This window comes from Archocentrus centrarchus, chromosome 3 (assembly GCF_007364275.1).
Source record: "Archocentrus centrarchus isolate MPI-CPG fArcCen1 chromosome 3, fArcCen1, whole genome shotgun sequence".
Classification (NCBI taxonomy): Eukaryota; Metazoa; Chordata; class Actinopteri; order Cichliformes; family Cichlidae; genus Archocentrus; species Archocentrus centrarchus.
Window position 1 is genome coordinate 7,000,690 of NC_044348.1, and position 18,003 is coordinate 7,018,692.

The window sequence follows — 18,003 nt, forward strand, 5'->3', positions numbered from 1 at the left end:
ATTCTCAATCGCCCATAGGTGTGAGTGTGAACTGTCAGGCTGGTGACCTGTCCAGGGTGTATCCTGCCTCTCTCCCCATGGCAGCTGGGACAGGCTCCAGACCAAAATCTCAACTCTTAACATCAGTCAATCTGTTAATGGGACCACACATTATAACTGACACACCTTAGACCTAGTACTGCCATCGGTGGTTTCCCTCTGAAGAGTTTTAATTTGGCGGCTTGTAACCGACCATGAATACTTTGCAGCATGTTCTTGTTTTTTTCTTGCACTTAAAAACCCTGATTCTTTTAATTCAACATCCTTTAAACTGCATCTCAGCTCAGATGCACCGCCTAATTAGTTTAACAATCAGTGCCTATCCATCTCCAACCAAACTGCACCATTTAAAACCAGGAAACAACCGCCCCCCCCCAGCTGAAAGACCACAAGTGAGCCTTTAAAATAAGAAATCATGAAGACCCACAAGTTCAAAACAGCATATATTACTGTCTAAAATGTTACTGTACACAGGACTGAGTTACCTTTCTGAACTAAAATAAATAACCACAATCCAGAAGTTGTTTTAAAAGTAATTGATTCAGTGATTAGAGGTCCCTCCTCCTCTTTTCCTGAACTGTTTGCTGAACCATCTGAAAAATTTCTCACTATTTCTGTAAATGAGGTGGAGAAACAGCTACCACATCCAGCCAGATCCTTGCAGTCAGTCTGTTCATCGTGTTAATTCTGCTTCTTTTAACCCATTTCAACCAATTACATTTTCAGTGAGAGTGAAGCCTAACAAAGAACTGCTCCTCCTGTGTCCCAGATATCATCGCACTGAGCTGCTCAAAGTATTTCCTACTGTTAGCCCTGCAAATCTTAAGTAAATTGTCTTTAAAACGTGCATGTATTCACCCACTACTGTGACTATAAACTAACATCAAGACCGTCTCTTTTATTTGAGGTCCTGGATAAAGTCATATCATCTCAAACTGTATATTTCATGAATAATTAGATTGTTTCCACTTTTATTTGAGCCCCTCAGTGAGACAGCTTTGTCAAAGCTTATTACTGATGTGCTGATTCAGAACAGTGACCACGAGCGTCGTCTGGTCTTCCGTTAGATTTAGCCCCTCGTCTTTAGCTCAGAGAGGTCTGATGGGGTTAAATATGGAGCTGAACTCCTGACAGGAGTTAGCTCAACTTCACATCAGAATAGAAACGAGGAAACATTTCGTCTGGCTCAGTTCAAATGTCAGCAAGGCTGGAAGAAAAGAAAATCCAGTTTTGAGCCATCATGGCACTAGATGGACGTTCAGATGACTGACAGTTTTTTGTTGTTTCACTTAGAGACTCATATTAATGTGTGTACAATATTAAGTTGCAAACCAGCCAATAGTTTTCAGAATATTACAACCCCACTTCCAAAGAAGTTGGGCTCCTGTGTAAAAGGTAAATAAAAACAGAATGCAATGATTTGCAAACCTCATTTTATTCACAGCAGAACACAGAAAAGATATCAGATCGTGTTGGTTCGTGAAAAATCTGAGCTCATTTTGAATTTGACAGCAGCAACATGTCTCAGAAAAGTTGAGATGGGGGCAACAGAAGGCTGGAAAAGTAAGTGGTACTAAAAAAGAAACAGCTGGAGGAACTTTTTGCAGCAATTTAAGTTAATTGGCAGCAGGTCAGTAACAGAGTGGGTATAAAAAGAGCATCTTAGAGGGGCAAAGTTTCTCAGAAGTCTCAGAGGTTCACCAGTCTGCAAAAAAAAAAACAAACAAAAAACATATCTACAGATTGTGGAACAATTACAGAATAATGTTCCTCAATGTAAAACTTCAACTTTGAATATCTCATCATCTTTAGCTATCACTAAATGATTCAGAGAGTATGAAGAAATCTCTGTGTGCTTGGGACAAGGCTGAAAAATAAAGACTGGATGCCTGTGATCTTCCGGCTCTCGGGCAGCAGTGGATTTAAAACAGGTATGATTCTGACATGGAAATCAGTGCATGCACTCAGGAACACTTCCAGACATCTGAACACTGTTCACCGTGCCATCCACAAATGCAGGTTAAAGCTCCATCATGCAAAAAAGAAGCCGTATGTGAACCTGATCCAGAAAAACTGCTCTCTTCTCTGAAACAAAGCTCATTCAAAATGGACTGAGGCAAAGTGAAAAACTTTTTGGAAAACACAGATCCTGCATCTTCCAGCCCAAGGAGGAAAGGGACCAGTTGGCTTGTTATCAGTGTCAGTTCAGAGGGCTGCATCTCTGATGGTACAGGGGTGCAGCTATTACAATAGGATAGCTTCATAGCAGAAGAGTCTGGGTGTTGAACTGGCCTGCCTGACCTTTCACCAACTGAAAACATTTGGCACACAAAAAGATTTGGTACTGTTGAGCAGACAAGAATGTGACAACATTCCTGTCCTAAAGGTCCAGCAGCTGCTCTCCCCTCAGTTCCCAGACATTTACAGACCGCAGTTAAAAGAAGAGGGGATGCTACACAGTAGTAAACACGGACCTAAGTTTTACTCAGCATCCCAACTCTTTTGGAATTGAGGCTCCACATTATAAACAAAACATGTCAACTTCATGGCAGCACTGGCGGAAAAGTCCAAAAATGGGTTTGTCCACCTGCAAACATAAATGTGTATTTACAATTTCTCTGCAGTGAATAACTGACAAAAAGAAATCTAAATTCTTACATGAGGATACGTGAGCAGTGAGCAACACTGCTCTTCCTTCAAACATCAGTATTTCTGCATAAAGACGACAAAATACAGAAATAAAACACACAAAAAAACCCACTTACATTACATTTATCTAAGCTCTGGGTTGTGTTAGTGCAATTTTATATTCTACAACATTTGTACTTGGTGGTCTTTTGATTTAAAGCATTTTATTTTTAAAAATCAAGAATGACCACATTCACGAGCCTTTGGATCTGAACATATTTAACATTAAAAGACTGCAATGAATACATTTGTCTGTATTGTACATGATTATTGCCTTGATTTTCTTTTCATTTGTGGACTTCATGAAAATAGCTTTCATTCGAAAACTCATTCAGAGGCTCGTCAGGAAAACACTGGGATTAGTTTGTGAAGTCTTTTAACCTTAAATTACTGAGATTGAGGTTAAAATTCTATCATCAGAGGTCCATGTTTTTACTTTTGTTCATCTAATAAACTATAATTGAGTTACAGCAGAGATGAGGACTTTTTGTTCAGAAGTAATGAAGTTTAACGTCAGAAGTTGAAGGTGTGCCAAGTTACTGAGAGGTCTCTTTTGTAAATGTGTTTTTAAGTTGAGCAAAAGGAAAATGGATGTTTTAAGAGGAGAAAAAACCCAAACATCATCATCTAAAACACAGTCATTGCACTGGATTGTGTTTGTCTGTGCTGAGCTAATAATTAATAACCAAGAATAAAGCAGATGTTAATTAAAGGTTGACTGAGATTAATTATGAAATGCAAATGATAAATGAACTTAGGAGAGATGGGTGCTTACAGGTTTGGGTCATTCTATGCAAAGATGTGTAAATGTCAAACTACTAATGAAGAAACCCTCATTTTCTTACACACTTTACACCATGTGAAGAGTTTTTGCCGTGTCCTGGAGGCTTTCCCTGTCTCAGTACAGGCTGGTTATATTTTACCATCTGTTGCCAGTTTATTAGGGACATCAGGAAAAAACCGGTGCTGTCTAATGGCTCAGTCACACCAGAGTGATACTGGGTCGACCACCTCTTTGCAACTGCTATGACTGCACTGATTTTTTTCATTCAGCAAGTGTTTACAGACTCAAACTCTGGGCGACCACTTTCAATCACAAGGTGACTGCACAGGTTGCTTGGTGGGAGGCAACCTGTCTCCAAGCACTCGCGGTTCAACTCGGACTGACTGCAGTTACTCTCAGACACACTGATGAAGGTCTGCAAATAATTGTCAACAATTGTCAATTGTTTATTAATGCAGGCAGATTGCCAATAAGCGCAACTCATCTCCCATGCGTCTCTTCGCAAGAGGGGACTCGACTCAACTGGCTGCCAACTGTATTGTATTCTGGTTATATTCCTATAAAAAAGCAAATCAGCATCCTGCAAATACATCACTATTTATTGAGGAATTTCCGTTTCATATCTATGACTCTGAATGTAAGCAGTTTATATGAATTTCAGTGAATGCAGAAAGCAACAGATGGTAAGAGATTTATCATTTTCACAGATTTATTACAGTTAATCACTGTATTACCACAAACAGATTGCAACTTCGTCCTTTTCAGTCACAAACTGATAGCAGACTGACTCGACCTTATTACCGTTTTGTTACCATCCTGAAGCACCAAAAGTTGCTTTGAAGACAGCCACTGACCGCGAGTGGTTGCAGACTGAGTCCCTTATTTCACACAGTTGCACTAATTTTGGTCGTGCTGTTATCAAACTACTGTTTTCCCGTTGGTGACTGCAGCATAACAAAACACTCTTTCAGTAAATCCTGCCTTTGGAAAGGCTGTAACTGTTCAGTTGGTTGCTTAAATTTAGCGGTTGGGGTTTTTGGTGCTGGCAGATATGCTGTGTCTACTGCAGATTAATTTGAAATATTCTATATTCCAAACACAAACTACAGAAAGTTTGATCTGCAAGACATTTTGAACGAGACACTCAGATTGCCTCCCTGTCTCTCATACCGTGCGCTGCCTACATGAAGGTAGGATCACTGAGAGATTTTACTGCACACGTTCACTTTGTGATCAGCTTATTCTTTCATATTTTGTAGTCAGACTTCAAAAGATCTGGAATTGGCTGCACTTCTTCTCCCAAAAGTAAAAATTAAATATTAAGTTCAAAAAGAAGCAAGCCGGCAAAATTTAAAGGAGTGAGTGCCAGATAAAAAAAGTCAGAGAGACATTTCTTGCAGATCTATTTAAGTGTTAAATAATCAAAGTACACAGAAACTTCAGAAGAAATCTGAAGCAAACTGATGCAATTCATCTTTCCTTCAAAATAAAATCTAGACTGGAAAACAAGCTTTTAACAGTTAACAATAAAAACTCATGCTAAGCCAAATTATTGTTTAAATACCTTTTATTTATTATGGCAGGAATATGTGCCAACATGGATAATTACAGAAAGGCCATAGTCAGACAGTAATATCACAGCACGGATACCTCTGCTGAATCTCATCACTGACTTTATGTTCTGAAGTTCAGGAGAAAACAAGAGAAACAGAGTGAGAGACGAGCTCCATCAGAAGCAGGCCGTCCCTCTTCTTTCTTTTTACGACAGATTCCTGTTTAAAGTCAGAGTCTGTGAGAACATTTCAAAATCATCAAAGTGCACAACTGTCCAGAAATGTGAAGTGTTGCCATCGTCTTGGTTTCATTTGCTTGGCAAGAAAAGTCACCACACTGTTCATGAGCAACAAAACAGTTCAGTTACTATTTTGTAAAGGCCAGCCTAGTATCATGTGGCTGTCTCACCGATGTACTGTATTAAGTGTGTGATCAAACTGAGTATAATGCAGAGAACCTAATCTACTCTGTGCAACTGTTGAAGAATCCACAATGATGCATTTCAGTGACAGGAACACCTTCAATTTTTCATTTTCACCTGTTACAAGAGTAGTGACTTCAATAGGTAAATAAATGGCATCTTGCACAAACATTATAAAAAATAAAACATCAACAACCAAAGGAAAAAAAAAAATTGTAAAAGTAAACGGCTGGACTTCCTTTGCAGGTTTACGAGGCAAACAGTGGCAATAAATTACTTATCGTGGCATTGTTGGTTTATCTGATGGTGACCAATAACTGAGCAGTAAGGGTGGAAGCGCCTTAACCACTGTCCCCAGTTTGATTCCTGGTGGGTCATAATTTGTTGCTGTTTCTGTCAAATAAAGGCACAAAAATGCCAAAAAGCACATTGTAATGTGTAATGTTTTTCATATTAGATCATTCAAATATATATGAAACATAATTTAAGGTGTGACCACATCAAATTCACAGAAAATCAGGAGATCAGGGAGCAATGACAAAAAGCTTCCACTTTGTAACCCGATAAACTTCCAGTGTTTGTCTAATGTTCACAGCTGGAACATCGCAGCATAACAGCGACCGCGCCAAAAACATGCAGTACATAACTCACAATGTATTTCAGGATATTTTGGATTTTTCTTTGTTTTCTTGTGAGAAAATTTTTATCAAAACGCAGCTCAGAGGATGGTCAGTGGCCCCACCGGTCGGGAAAAATGTGTATTCCCTGACCGACTGGTGAGCAGCTGCCGGCTGAAACTAGCCGCAAACCTCCTTGCGATTGCTTCCACCGCCAGCAGCTTGCTGTGATCGTCTGTAGTTTGTATGGAAAACGCTGATTTGTCCCTAAGCACTTGGTAACTACTGCAGAGTGGCAGTAAAAATTGAAAAAAATGTGACAGCCAGCACATTTCAAAACTCCAAACTTTTACTTTGAAGGTGAACAAACTGGTGTCTTCCTTGCAAACTATGACAACACAACAATCTACTAGTGACCAAAGCGAGCGCAAGGTGGTTATTATACCTCTTTGCAACCAGTTTCACTTTTCACCGCCTGCAAAGACTGGAGAATACAGAGTTTTCCCTTGGGACTGGTGGTTATCGGGGGAAGGGGGGGGGTCACTGACTGGTCTCTAGGCTTGTGCAACTGGGGCTCAAGCAATTGACTTCACAGCAACTGCTCACCAACTGATCGGGGAATACACATTTCTCCTTAGCAACCTTCAATTAGCTTTAAACACATTACACCGTGGGACAACTATGGCCAACCCAAACTTATAACCTGCTGAATTTGCAATATAGTGGATAAAATGTGAACTGCAGTCAGAACTCAGGTTTACCTGGGATTTTTTCCCCCACCTTCTATCTGAACTGGCCTACTTTTACCTCTGTGTGATGGGCTGAAACCTTTGACTGTAGGTCTGCAGCGTTTGTGCTGTTACTTCCAACCCTGAGGGGAGAGTGCAGTGTTCGCCTAATTTTGTTAAGAAACTCTGTATGAGGAGAGAGATTCAAGCTGCTTCCCAGACGCGCGCCTCGTGCGGGCTGTGCAGCTGCTGGAATGAGAAATAAGAGGTTCTGTGAATGCCACACGCAGGTAAGGTAAGCAGTGCGTCCTGAACTTTTTGAGCTGCTAATTGTTTGTCCATTTTAGAAATAATATGCAAAATACTCAAACTAAATATTGCAACCTTCAGGATTCCCCACATTATGAATGACACGATGGAGCATGTTTGACTGTTTGATACATTTTCAGTTTCTGATCACTCATAAAGGAAACTGCTGTCCATGTATCCTCAACTTAAAGGATGAAACCACATCTTTCGCTGAAGAAGAATAAACCTGCAGCTCATGTTTTTTTTCTGTTGCATTTGCTTCCTTTGATTCACACACTGCAGATCGTGCCACTGTAAGCAACGTTCGCTGTGAATATGTGGAAGCAATGCCATTTAATTGCACTTAAGCATTACACATTTCATCGGCTGCACGTAAAAACCTTTTTGAAACAATTGATTTGAGTCACTTAGCCTCTTATGTTTGCCTAAGTCATGAGAAATCCATATAATTCACCATCTGTATCATCTTTGGTGTCAAGTACACTGCATTAACGTTTTCCCTTTGCAGCAAAATAAAGTGATCTCTTAGGCAACCCAGTGAAATGTCTAATAATAAATGACATTTTATTCTAAAGTAACTTAGTGGTCACAATAAAAACATTTTTAAACAGTGGTGCTTTGTCAGGGGAGATTATACTTTTAGCTGTATTTTCCCTTATTCTTAATGGCTTTTAGAATATTGCTCTTTACTTTAAACACTGCAGTGCAGACTTACTGCAGGAAACCCTCAACCTAACCAGCTCAGGAACAATTGTATACACACGTTCAAGTCCAAGAGTTAAAGGTTGAGCATATTTTGGGGGAAGTTTTGCTATTGCAGTGACAAATCAAGTTTGCTGAGGTAACAAATTATAGCGCTGGAAAAAATAGGCACACAGATGGGCATTTACTCACAGGCAAAACCTTAACATTCATGGGAGGGCTGTCAACAGTAAAGCACAAGACGGCTATTTGGGATACCATCATCGAAGCAGAGCGCAACTCTGTCAGCACGTAGGAGTCTTGTACTTTGAAGTTTCTTCCTGTCCCTTAAATCAGGACCATCGACCTCTCCGCTCATCGGACTGTGATGGTCACTGCTTTTTGGGATTCTCTTAAAATGGAAAGCATCTGCAGGCGGAGACCCGCTGATGCAGAGATTAATATTCAGTTCAAAGGATGCGAGCGTGCTCCTCGATGTCACACCCCAGGGGTGCTGTTACATAAAGAATTGCTCACATAAAGTAACATCTAGTGATTTTTGTCCATATATATTAAGGTACAGTGCATATAGACGTATTTGACCCTGAATCCTTTTTTAATGGGTGTTTGGGATCAAACGTCCTGGTCTGTCACGGTTGGACGACAGGAGGAGGTCACATGCGTCCCTGAGCCTGCTGAGCCCGCCTCTCCTCCAGACAGCGGCAAACCCACATCGACACCACCTCGGCATTTCCATCATTATACTGCACGATGAAGGGATGATCCTGAATGAAGAAGAAACGCGAGCGTTAAATGATTTTTGAATAAAAAAAAATTACAAAGGTATCTGTAAGCAAATATACATGATAAACAAAAGTTACTAGATTATATTATAAATTGTACTTTTCACTTTTTTAAAAAACATAAATACCTTATATATGACCTTCGTAATAACTTATGTGGTAAAAATGAACTAAAGTGGCTGTAAAAATATAAGTAATGAGCTTTCTCATAAAAAAAGAAAACTCAAAATGCGATAAAAAAAAATTTCTACCCATTCTACGATATTATTTTTATTATCAAACAGATTGGAGCCACAAACGTTATTACGTGTTTATGGGAAGTGAATGCTCTAGTGCTATTTGTGAACCATGACTCAGATACAAGATGATAAAATGCAAATAAATTAAACGGGAACATCATCAAACCCTCTTAAATATTAATGTCCAACAGATTTGGTTATAAAGATAGAACGTTTAAGTAATGGCCTGTCAGAACATTTCAAAGAAATATCTTTTGAGTTTAATGAGCTACGTGAGTCATACCAGGATGTGAAATGAGCTTTGTAATAAAAGGTAGCCACAGCAGAAACAAACCACCTCCTGAATGGCAGTCAAAATGCTTTGACACATTTTCAAAAAAAAGAAAAGAAAAAAGAAGAATTCTGAAGCTCTCGTGAGCTTCAGAAAACCCAAGACCATGTGACCTGGTAGCTCATCAGGCCATCAGACCAGCAGCATTCACTTGTTACTGCTGCAGGACTTAAACAGAGATGTCACATGTCACCGGTCCCAGTAACCAGTCTCATCTGGTGGACTGTGGACCAGAGGTTGCAGAGGTCACAGAGGGGTCAGAGGTGAGAAGGAAAGAGGTTGCAAATGAGACAAATCAACTCAGACTAACCATGAATTTTATCTGAGTGTCTAGATGTCCAATTAGATAAACAGCGCTCTGGCCGGCCAGTTTAAATGAACTTGTCAACACTGATTTCAGTGATATCCGTCCTTAACAACAAGAAGCTGTCAGTGTTTGCAGCAGTTTGGTTCTAAGAAGATCAATCGCAGCAAAAACACAAACACAGCTGCTCTGCTTTTTTGTCACCATTTGAACTCGAGCAATAAATCGTCCAATCTGGCATAAAGGGCAACACTGAGGTATATTGGCTAATGAGTAACTTTATAAACAGTGTCACTACTGAAGAGTTTAACTCCAGCCATAGTAGCAGCATGTAGTCTGTACATTAATCTTTAATGCCACTATGAGACTAACATCTGTTACTGAGAAGAGACTTCAGCTCATTTGTTCATGTGTGATTCATCAGGATCGACTCTAATGTCCAAGATCTCCACCTGATTTTTATGCAGCCAACATCAGGTCAAAACTGTATTTCTAGTATAAATACTCAACAAAGGAAAACATGATCCAGCCCGCTTTAAGCCTCAGTTACACAGATCTGAAGACCTGTTGGCACCCATCTGGCAACCAGCAGTCAATAGGGAAAAATGTGCATTCCCCCGAGTGGTTGGTGATTGGCTGCTGGAAGTTGCCGGCAGTTGCTGTGAAATTAATTGCTAGAGCCCTAGTTCATGCACATCTAGAGCCCGGTCAGTGAACCCTTGGTGAACACTGGTTGCAAGAGCAAAGGGTGTATTCCACAACTGGTTGGCAGTTGCTAGTGTGAAACAGATTGCATTTGGTGTTGCACCGAAAAAGCTAACCAGTTGCCCATACTTTGCATGGAAGACGGCAATTCTGCAAACACTTGCCAACTACTTGCCAAGCAGTAGCAAAACTGCAAAAAGCAATGACAGGGAGGTTTTTGGTGCAGCACCCTCTCTGCGGCCGATCTCATTCAGCGACTGCCAGCAGCTGCTCGCCAACCAGGAAACAGTGAATACGCATTTTTACCTAGTGACCGGAAGTCGGCAGGGGGGTCGCCAACCAGTCTGTAGGGCTGTGTGACTGAGACCTTAACTGCACTTTATGACCATCGCACGCACGCACGCACGCACGCACGCACGCACGCACTTATTGGCTTTGTATCCAAAACTATGTTAAGTGTTATCTAAACAAAACATACTGGCACATGTTAATATTGGCTTCAAAACATCAAGATCAGCTCTATTCTCTTTTCCAACTTTTATCAAATAAAACTAACAGTTATTACTGCTTGATCTGCAGGGATGTAGGTCAAAAGCAAAAAAGCAAATCTTGTCAATATAAAAACCATATTTCCCTGAAACAGCGACATTACTAGTTTGATTCAAATTTGAGGCAGAAAGTGACTCCAAGGTCAGTAATGTTGTTGTCAGCTGTTTCTTCTGGGGTCTTTAACACCCGCCAGCAACACCCAAACTGGTGCAGACAATATAAGATTAGTGATAAAGTAGGACAGCCTGGTCCACTTTTTTTCCTCCTGAGAGCCTTCTTGTCTATTTGTGGTTATACAGGAAAATATGTGACAATTACGCTGATAATAATAAAATCACACTGAGGGGGAATAGGGGGGAATTCTTCTATAGTATCAGGATTTGATAGAATCCACCAAGATCTGTTTGCTTTTTGACTTTTCTGCTTTCTTTGCTCCCCACTGTTACCTCTGTGAACATTTCAAAGAAAATGGAAACACTTTCCATTGTGTTTTAATCCTGGACAAACTGTAGAGATTGTTAAGGACTAGGAGGGAGCCCCATCAATCCTGTTGTCCTTCTAATGGCCAGCTGGGGTTAACACAGTCTGAGGTTAATTACTCTCATATCATTGTAAGCATGTGTGTGTGTCAGTATGAGACGGGTGGAGTGGACGCTCCTGGGTGCCCCTATGTGCTGAATACCCATCTCATCAATCATTCTTCCTTGCCTCAGTAGAGAGGGAGTGATACAGAAATAAAGAAGGAAGTCCTGAGTGATGTTTTTAAAATCAAGCTCTCCAACCTCTGCTCTAGAAATTAACCCTAAAGGCCACAGTATGCATGCACAAAGACACAGTAGAAACACCGCATGCTTGTTAAAGACATACCAAAACCGAAACCATACCTAGAATCTGATCTGGTTTCGGCCTCCTTTCTGTCATCATATCCCAACACACCCAAGAAACAAATGAATTAAGGCTGAGGAAAAAGAACTAAACAGAGTGTACGCAAGACGTCACAGGAAGCCCAGAAAATGAAACTAAGCATCAAACGCTCCAGGACAGCCAGTAAATCGTTCCCGGTCTGGATGCTGGTTTTCACTGCTTCCATGGTTAAGTATGAAATTTTAATCCAACACAGACAGCTAGTTGGAAAATGTAAATTCACAGCATCTATAATTCTACGACAGCTAGGCAAATGCATGTGTTTTCAATTACATGATTTAACATAAAGTTACAGCAGATATTAAATGAACCTTTTGTTGCAAAAGGGCTGGAACCTATCCCAGCTGTCACAGGGCGAGAGGCTGGGAACACACTGATCAGGTCACCAGCCCAACACTGGGCAAACACACACACACACACACACACACAGACAACCAACCACAAACTCTCACATCCACATCTTCACCAATTAACCTAACATGCTTGTCTTTGAACTGTGCACCTGCAGAGAACCCACAAAGGCACAGGGAAAACATGCAAACTCCATAGCGAAAGGTTCCAGCTGGCCAGCAGGTTTGATCATGGCCAAGAGTATTGGGCCACACCTCTTAAGCTTTTAATTCAGTTGTTTTCAGTGCCACAGGTGTAGAAAATCAAGCACCTAGCCATGCAGATATGATCAGGTGCCATCCATCTTTTGCAAACATTGGTGAAAGAATGGGCAGCTCTAAAGAGCTCACTGAATTAGAGTGTGGTACTGGAATAAGATGCTGCTGATGCAACAATTCAGTCTGTGAAATTTCTTCCCTCCTGGATACCCCACAATCAGCTGTAAGTGGTTTAATTGCAAAATGGAAGCATTTAGGAACCAGAGCAACTCGGCCATGAAGTGTGAGACCACATAAAGGTACAGAGCGGGGTCACCGAGTGCCAAGGAGCACACTCAATAACTCCAAACCTCCTCTGGCATTAACATCAGCACAGAAACTGAGCAGCAGAAGCTCCATGGAGTTTCCATGGTCGGGCAGCTCCTGTACGTATAATGTGTAAGTGGACCAGGACTTTTGCCCATATAGTGTAGAACCTTCTTACTGTGAGGCAACAGCACTAACCACTGCACCACCATGCTGCTCGGATTTATTATATTTAAGTTTTATTAATATAAAAATAAGTAAACTCAGTACACTTCATGATGTAAAGTGAATATCTTAAAATATTGTCAAATTAATGGCATGCAATTGTGGTGTTTAAATGCTGAGGTGTTCAGTGTATCATGGGAGGTTTCCCGGCATCTTAGGTCTAGAGCATCAAAATTAAGTGACTGTCCAGGGTCACCTAAGGCAGCCTGAGCACAAGGAAATTTTTAAGCCTGATTTTAAAACTACAGGAGAGAAGGCATATGAGAGCTCCTACTCTGTAGTTTTATTGTCAGGAGTGCCACAGCTGGTGACACATCACAAATATCAAGTACATTTGAGGAACTGGACCCCTCCAAATATATTCAAAGTATCTGAACCAGCAGGATGCAGATTTCTATACAGCAGACAGTAACAAGTTTTCTTTTGGACTATGAAGTCTTTCTCACATGCAGCAGATCTATGAGGTGTGAGCAAAAATGAAAATAAACAAGCACAAGATTTTAAAAAGTCCAACATAATATTTTTGAAGACAAATAGTTTATTTCCAGACTGCTTACAGTCTCACATGTGCAAGAAACCCCCCCCCCCCCCCCCCCCAGCATGAGTGCTTTTGAACACTGCTGCTACACATCTGTGTAATAATTAAAACTCCCTGCAGCTTAAATGAAGTATGAAACCTGTGAGGTAAGAGTTAGGAACACAGAGTGAATAAGCACTCCTTAGTTAGGTCACTGAAGGTGTCTGACTTTCTGCTGTAGCAGTGCATGGACAGAGGTGAGCTGGGGGAAGGACTCATTTAAAAGTTGCATTAATCACCGTCTGGCCATATCAAACTGGGATAATCACCTGCAACTGCTCAAATAGAAATGCCCTACACCCAGGGGAAATACTACCGAACTCTTTAATTGTTTGAAGCCTTTGAAGGGTCTGTTTAATCTAAGATTAATTTATGCGATTTTAAATAACTCAATGTATGATTAATTCGCTCAGAAGAAATTAAAAGGAGTTTGAGGCAATTATAACAAGAGACTGGTCATCACCTCATTAGAATAGTGTTGGGAGAAAACAGTGTGTGTGTGAGGGAGAGAGAGAAGGGTGAAGAGGTAGGTAGAATAACTAGGACTTTACAGATTTGCATGCTAATCACTAGCTCCCTTTGGAAACTGGCTGGGTGTGTGTATGAATGGCCAGGCTGTGTGTGTGTGTATGTGTACCAGTCTTAGTTCCCAGAGAAAGTATGCTACAGCGCCATTTCGCCTCAAAAACATAATAATCCACATATTTAATGTTACATTTAAGAGTGCCTGCTGTTCTTCACATATCCACAACACAAATGTTTGCCACCATAAGAAAATTAGTGGGGGGAAAAGAATGTGAATATAAAAAAAAAAAAGAGTAACAGTGTTACTCTCACGGTTTAGTTCCCAACCAAGTAAACAAATTTTCCACTAAATCGACAGCCAGGATTCACTATCAGAGGTAGTCATTTGTTAGTGTGGTTAAAGGAAAAAGGCAGATAAAACTGAGGTAAACTGAGCTGGGACGAAGCCTATAGCATGACAAAAATGCTTTGTTTTTATTATACAAGGTTTAATATTGATTTGTATGTAACTTTGACTTCAGCCATCATTTAAAATGACTTGACTGACATCTGAATGACTGAGCTGAAGCACTACCATGCTGTAGCCCTGGTATGTGTAAATGGGATTTTCATCAACAAACACCCAAGGGTGAAATGTGAAAACATTTGGCAGAGAAGGTGCAGACAGAAAAGTTTAGGGAGGAGGAGACACACGGTGCATGTCTCAAAAGAGGTGCAACGATACACAAGCAAGCATGTGAAAATCCTTTTTGCAAACATTAACACACCAATTCCTCAGATAATAAAATGGCTTCCAAAGTTTTAACACACATGATAAGTGCAATCCATGCAGGCCATCGTCCACTTAAAGCATCACCAAAGAGACACAAAACAAGACCCATCACCGATGGGGATTTTCTCCTGTCATTAACGAAAATATAAAATAAATGTAGAAGCCAGGATAACATCACAGCCCCATTTCATAACAGAAAACCCTTCAGCAGACATCTTATTACCATCTGCAAATCTATTCTGCCCTAATTTGGAGGCTTCGCGCTGAATTTTTATCCAAATACTTTTAGTCTCCCCTCGGTTAGTAAAAATAGAATAAATATTCTAGTAAAAATATGTTTTTTAGTATTAATAATACTCATTAAATGAAGTGAATTTTAAGCATGGTGTAAGAGATTGAGACTGTGTGATTGTCTTTAATATTTCTACAAATACTTTTTAGTAACCACATCCTAGAATAGACACAAAAAATTTCCATGGTAAACAAATTAGAGAAAGCGCATACTGCATTCTTGTACACGAGTGTATACGACATTATGTCTTTCTATTTATATAATCTATAACAATAAGCCAGATATAATGCATACTTACAAGATATTCACGTCATATTATAATCATGTGTGTACAAGAATATTATGACATAATGCACCCATACTACATAATCTGCTGATGTGTAACATCACAACACCACTATAATCATAATGCAACCATGTTGTTTGCATTTGAACAATACTGCTGAGCAGCAGGTTTGGCTTTAATATTGGTCAATGATGAGTCATAGACTATACTATTTGAGGCCATGAGTCATCCCTGACCAACATGATAGACAATGCTTAGCTAATCAGAAGTTGGCATCACAGTTTATATAGTTTATATCTGTTATGTCTGTGAGCAAATGTCAATATCAAACTTGTTGCTAGGCCACTTTCAGCTACAGTCAGCTACTTTCTTGAAGTGTATCTTACAAATTCTCCAAATATACAGTAAAAGCACAATGTGTGTTTATGTCACTGATCTGATCAGATGTATGCAGGAAAAAATGTTTTTACAGAACATCTCAAACTACAGTTAACACATTTTCCTCATTGTCTAATGAAAGGAATGAGTGAAAATAAAGAGAAGCAAACATAACCTCCCTCCACATATTGGCAGGTGAAGAAATCAATGAGCAAACTGAGGAAAGTGCACCAAAAAAGCGGAAATTTAGGAAGATTACTATTAATAAGACACTTTACCTCCTCTGCCATCACTTTATCCATACAGTCCAGATACATTTTATTTATTACACTCACCCATATAATGCATACCGTGTATCTTACCGGCTACAAATGTATATAATGTTTTGATATCTGTATACAGTGCTTTGATGTGTTTGTATATGTGCGTATTGTGTGTATTGACATTGATATATATATTTTATGTATATAGTGCTTATGTATATGTGTATAGTTTTTTCTATTCTATTTTATTCTACTCTATTTTAGTTCATTTGTTTTTTACTCATCCTTTTCATTTTTCTCTATACTGAGCTGCTGTAATGCGCAAATTTCCCCGTCGTGGGATCATTAAAGTTTTATCTTATCTTATCTTAATAACAAAGATCGACTCCTTTTGATACTAGCACCACAAGTGGTCAAACAGTGATTATACATAGTTTCTATCTGTGTCTTTCTGTCCTTGTGGTTGTGTGTATGTGTGTGCGTGGTTGTGTGTTAGCTCAAACTTGATTTGAGGACCGTCAGAGGAAAGAGGGGGTTCCTTTGTGAAAAATTGAGGGGCTCATCTGGTGTCGCTGGGGTTGAAAGGGGGGCTATGAAATTTGTGTGTGTGTTTATGAATAGAGAAGCAGAATAGGAAGACTGCTTTGACAAGGGTGCTAAAAGGCTGCGTGAAGGCTGCTGGCTGTGGAACGAGGGACAATGAAGGTGTGTGTGTGTGTGTCTGTGTATGAGAGAAATGTCCATCAAATCCAAAACAAACAATTTAAGGTTGTGGGGATCATCGTAATTTTTCTTCACTCATACGCACAAATTGGCAATACAAAAAAAAAAAAAAAAAAAAAAAAAAAAAAAGGACACAAACGTGCATGATAATGTTTGAACCATTTGTATGAATCCCAGAAACCTCGTATTAATTCATTCTTGCTCTACAGCTTAATAAATAAGCCAGGCCAAAACCTAAAGCAAGAAACCTCAGACAGGACGGGTCACCACCAAATACCTGCAGCCAAAGTCCTGGGAGCGGGCCAATGGAAAGTCTCCTTAACTGACTGAGCTTATGACGGCAGGATTGGGTGTCCACAATGAAAGATGCATCAGTATGACGAGAGAAAACACACTTGCCTCTCTAATGGCTCATCAAGTGATTCTTGACAAAAGAAGAAAGAGTGCATACTGATTCAAGCAAGTTTATTACAACTAGAAAGACTCGAGTTTGATATTTCCTCTTGAATAAATAGTTATCTGATTCAGACTAATGGTGGCCTGGAGCCTATACCAGCTGCCAGAGGTAGGGTACACCCTGGACAGGTCCCCAAGTTAGCCTTTTTAAAACAAAACAAAAAAAAAAAAATGAATGAATGAATGAATAAATTAAGGCTTCAAATTACAACCGACTGATCTACTTGTTCCTCCTTTCTCTGCTCTCACTGTGAGTGCACCTCTTCAAACATGCACCTGTGGTGAGACGCCGGGAAGACACAGATGAAGTGAAATAACATTAATCGAGCTGACTACAGTGCATTCAGAACTGTCTCAATTTTTCATGGCACAGATTCAACAAGGTGCTGGAAACATTCCTCAGAGGTTTCGGTCCATATTGACATGACAGCATCACACAGTTGCTGCATATTTTTTGGCTTTACATGGATGCTTTCATGTTGTTTATGCCAAATTCTGATCCTACCATCCTAACATTGCAACAGAAGCTGAGACACATGAAACCAGGCAACATTTTCTCAATCTTTTACAGGAAAATTTTGGTGAACTGTCGTCTCTGTTTCCTGTTCTTATCTGACAGGAGTGCGCCTGGTGCAGTCTTCTGCTGCTGTAGCCCATCTACTTCAAGGTTCAACATGCTGCTCTTCTGTGTACCTTGGTTGTAACAAGTGGTTATTTGAGTTACTGCTGCCTTCCTATCAGCTTGAAGCAGTCTGACCATTCTACTCTGACCTCTGGCATCAACAAGACATTTCCACTCAGAGAACTGCTGCTCACTTGATAGTTTCTCTGTAAACCCTAGAGATGGTTGTGTGGAAAAATCTCAGTAGATCAGCAGCTTCTGACCCACCTGGCACCAAAAACCACGCCACATTCA

General features: G+C 40.1%; 1 protein-coding gene across 1 annotated transcript in view; it reads right to left on the reverse strand.

Moving 5' to 3' along the window:
- Positions 1-5,060: 5,060 nt before the first annotated feature.
- map2k5 (mitogen-activated protein kinase kinase 5) overlaps positions 5,061-18,003 on the reverse strand; it is a 62,021-nt gene continuing 49,078 nt past the window's right edge. Inside the window, exon 22 of the mRNA XM_030726010.1 lies at positions 5,061-8,606. Coding sequence (XP_030581870.1) covers positions 8,496-8,606 — 111 coding nt within the window. The 3' untranslated portion in view covers positions 5,061-8,495. The remainder of the gene's footprint in view (positions 8,607-18,003) is intronic.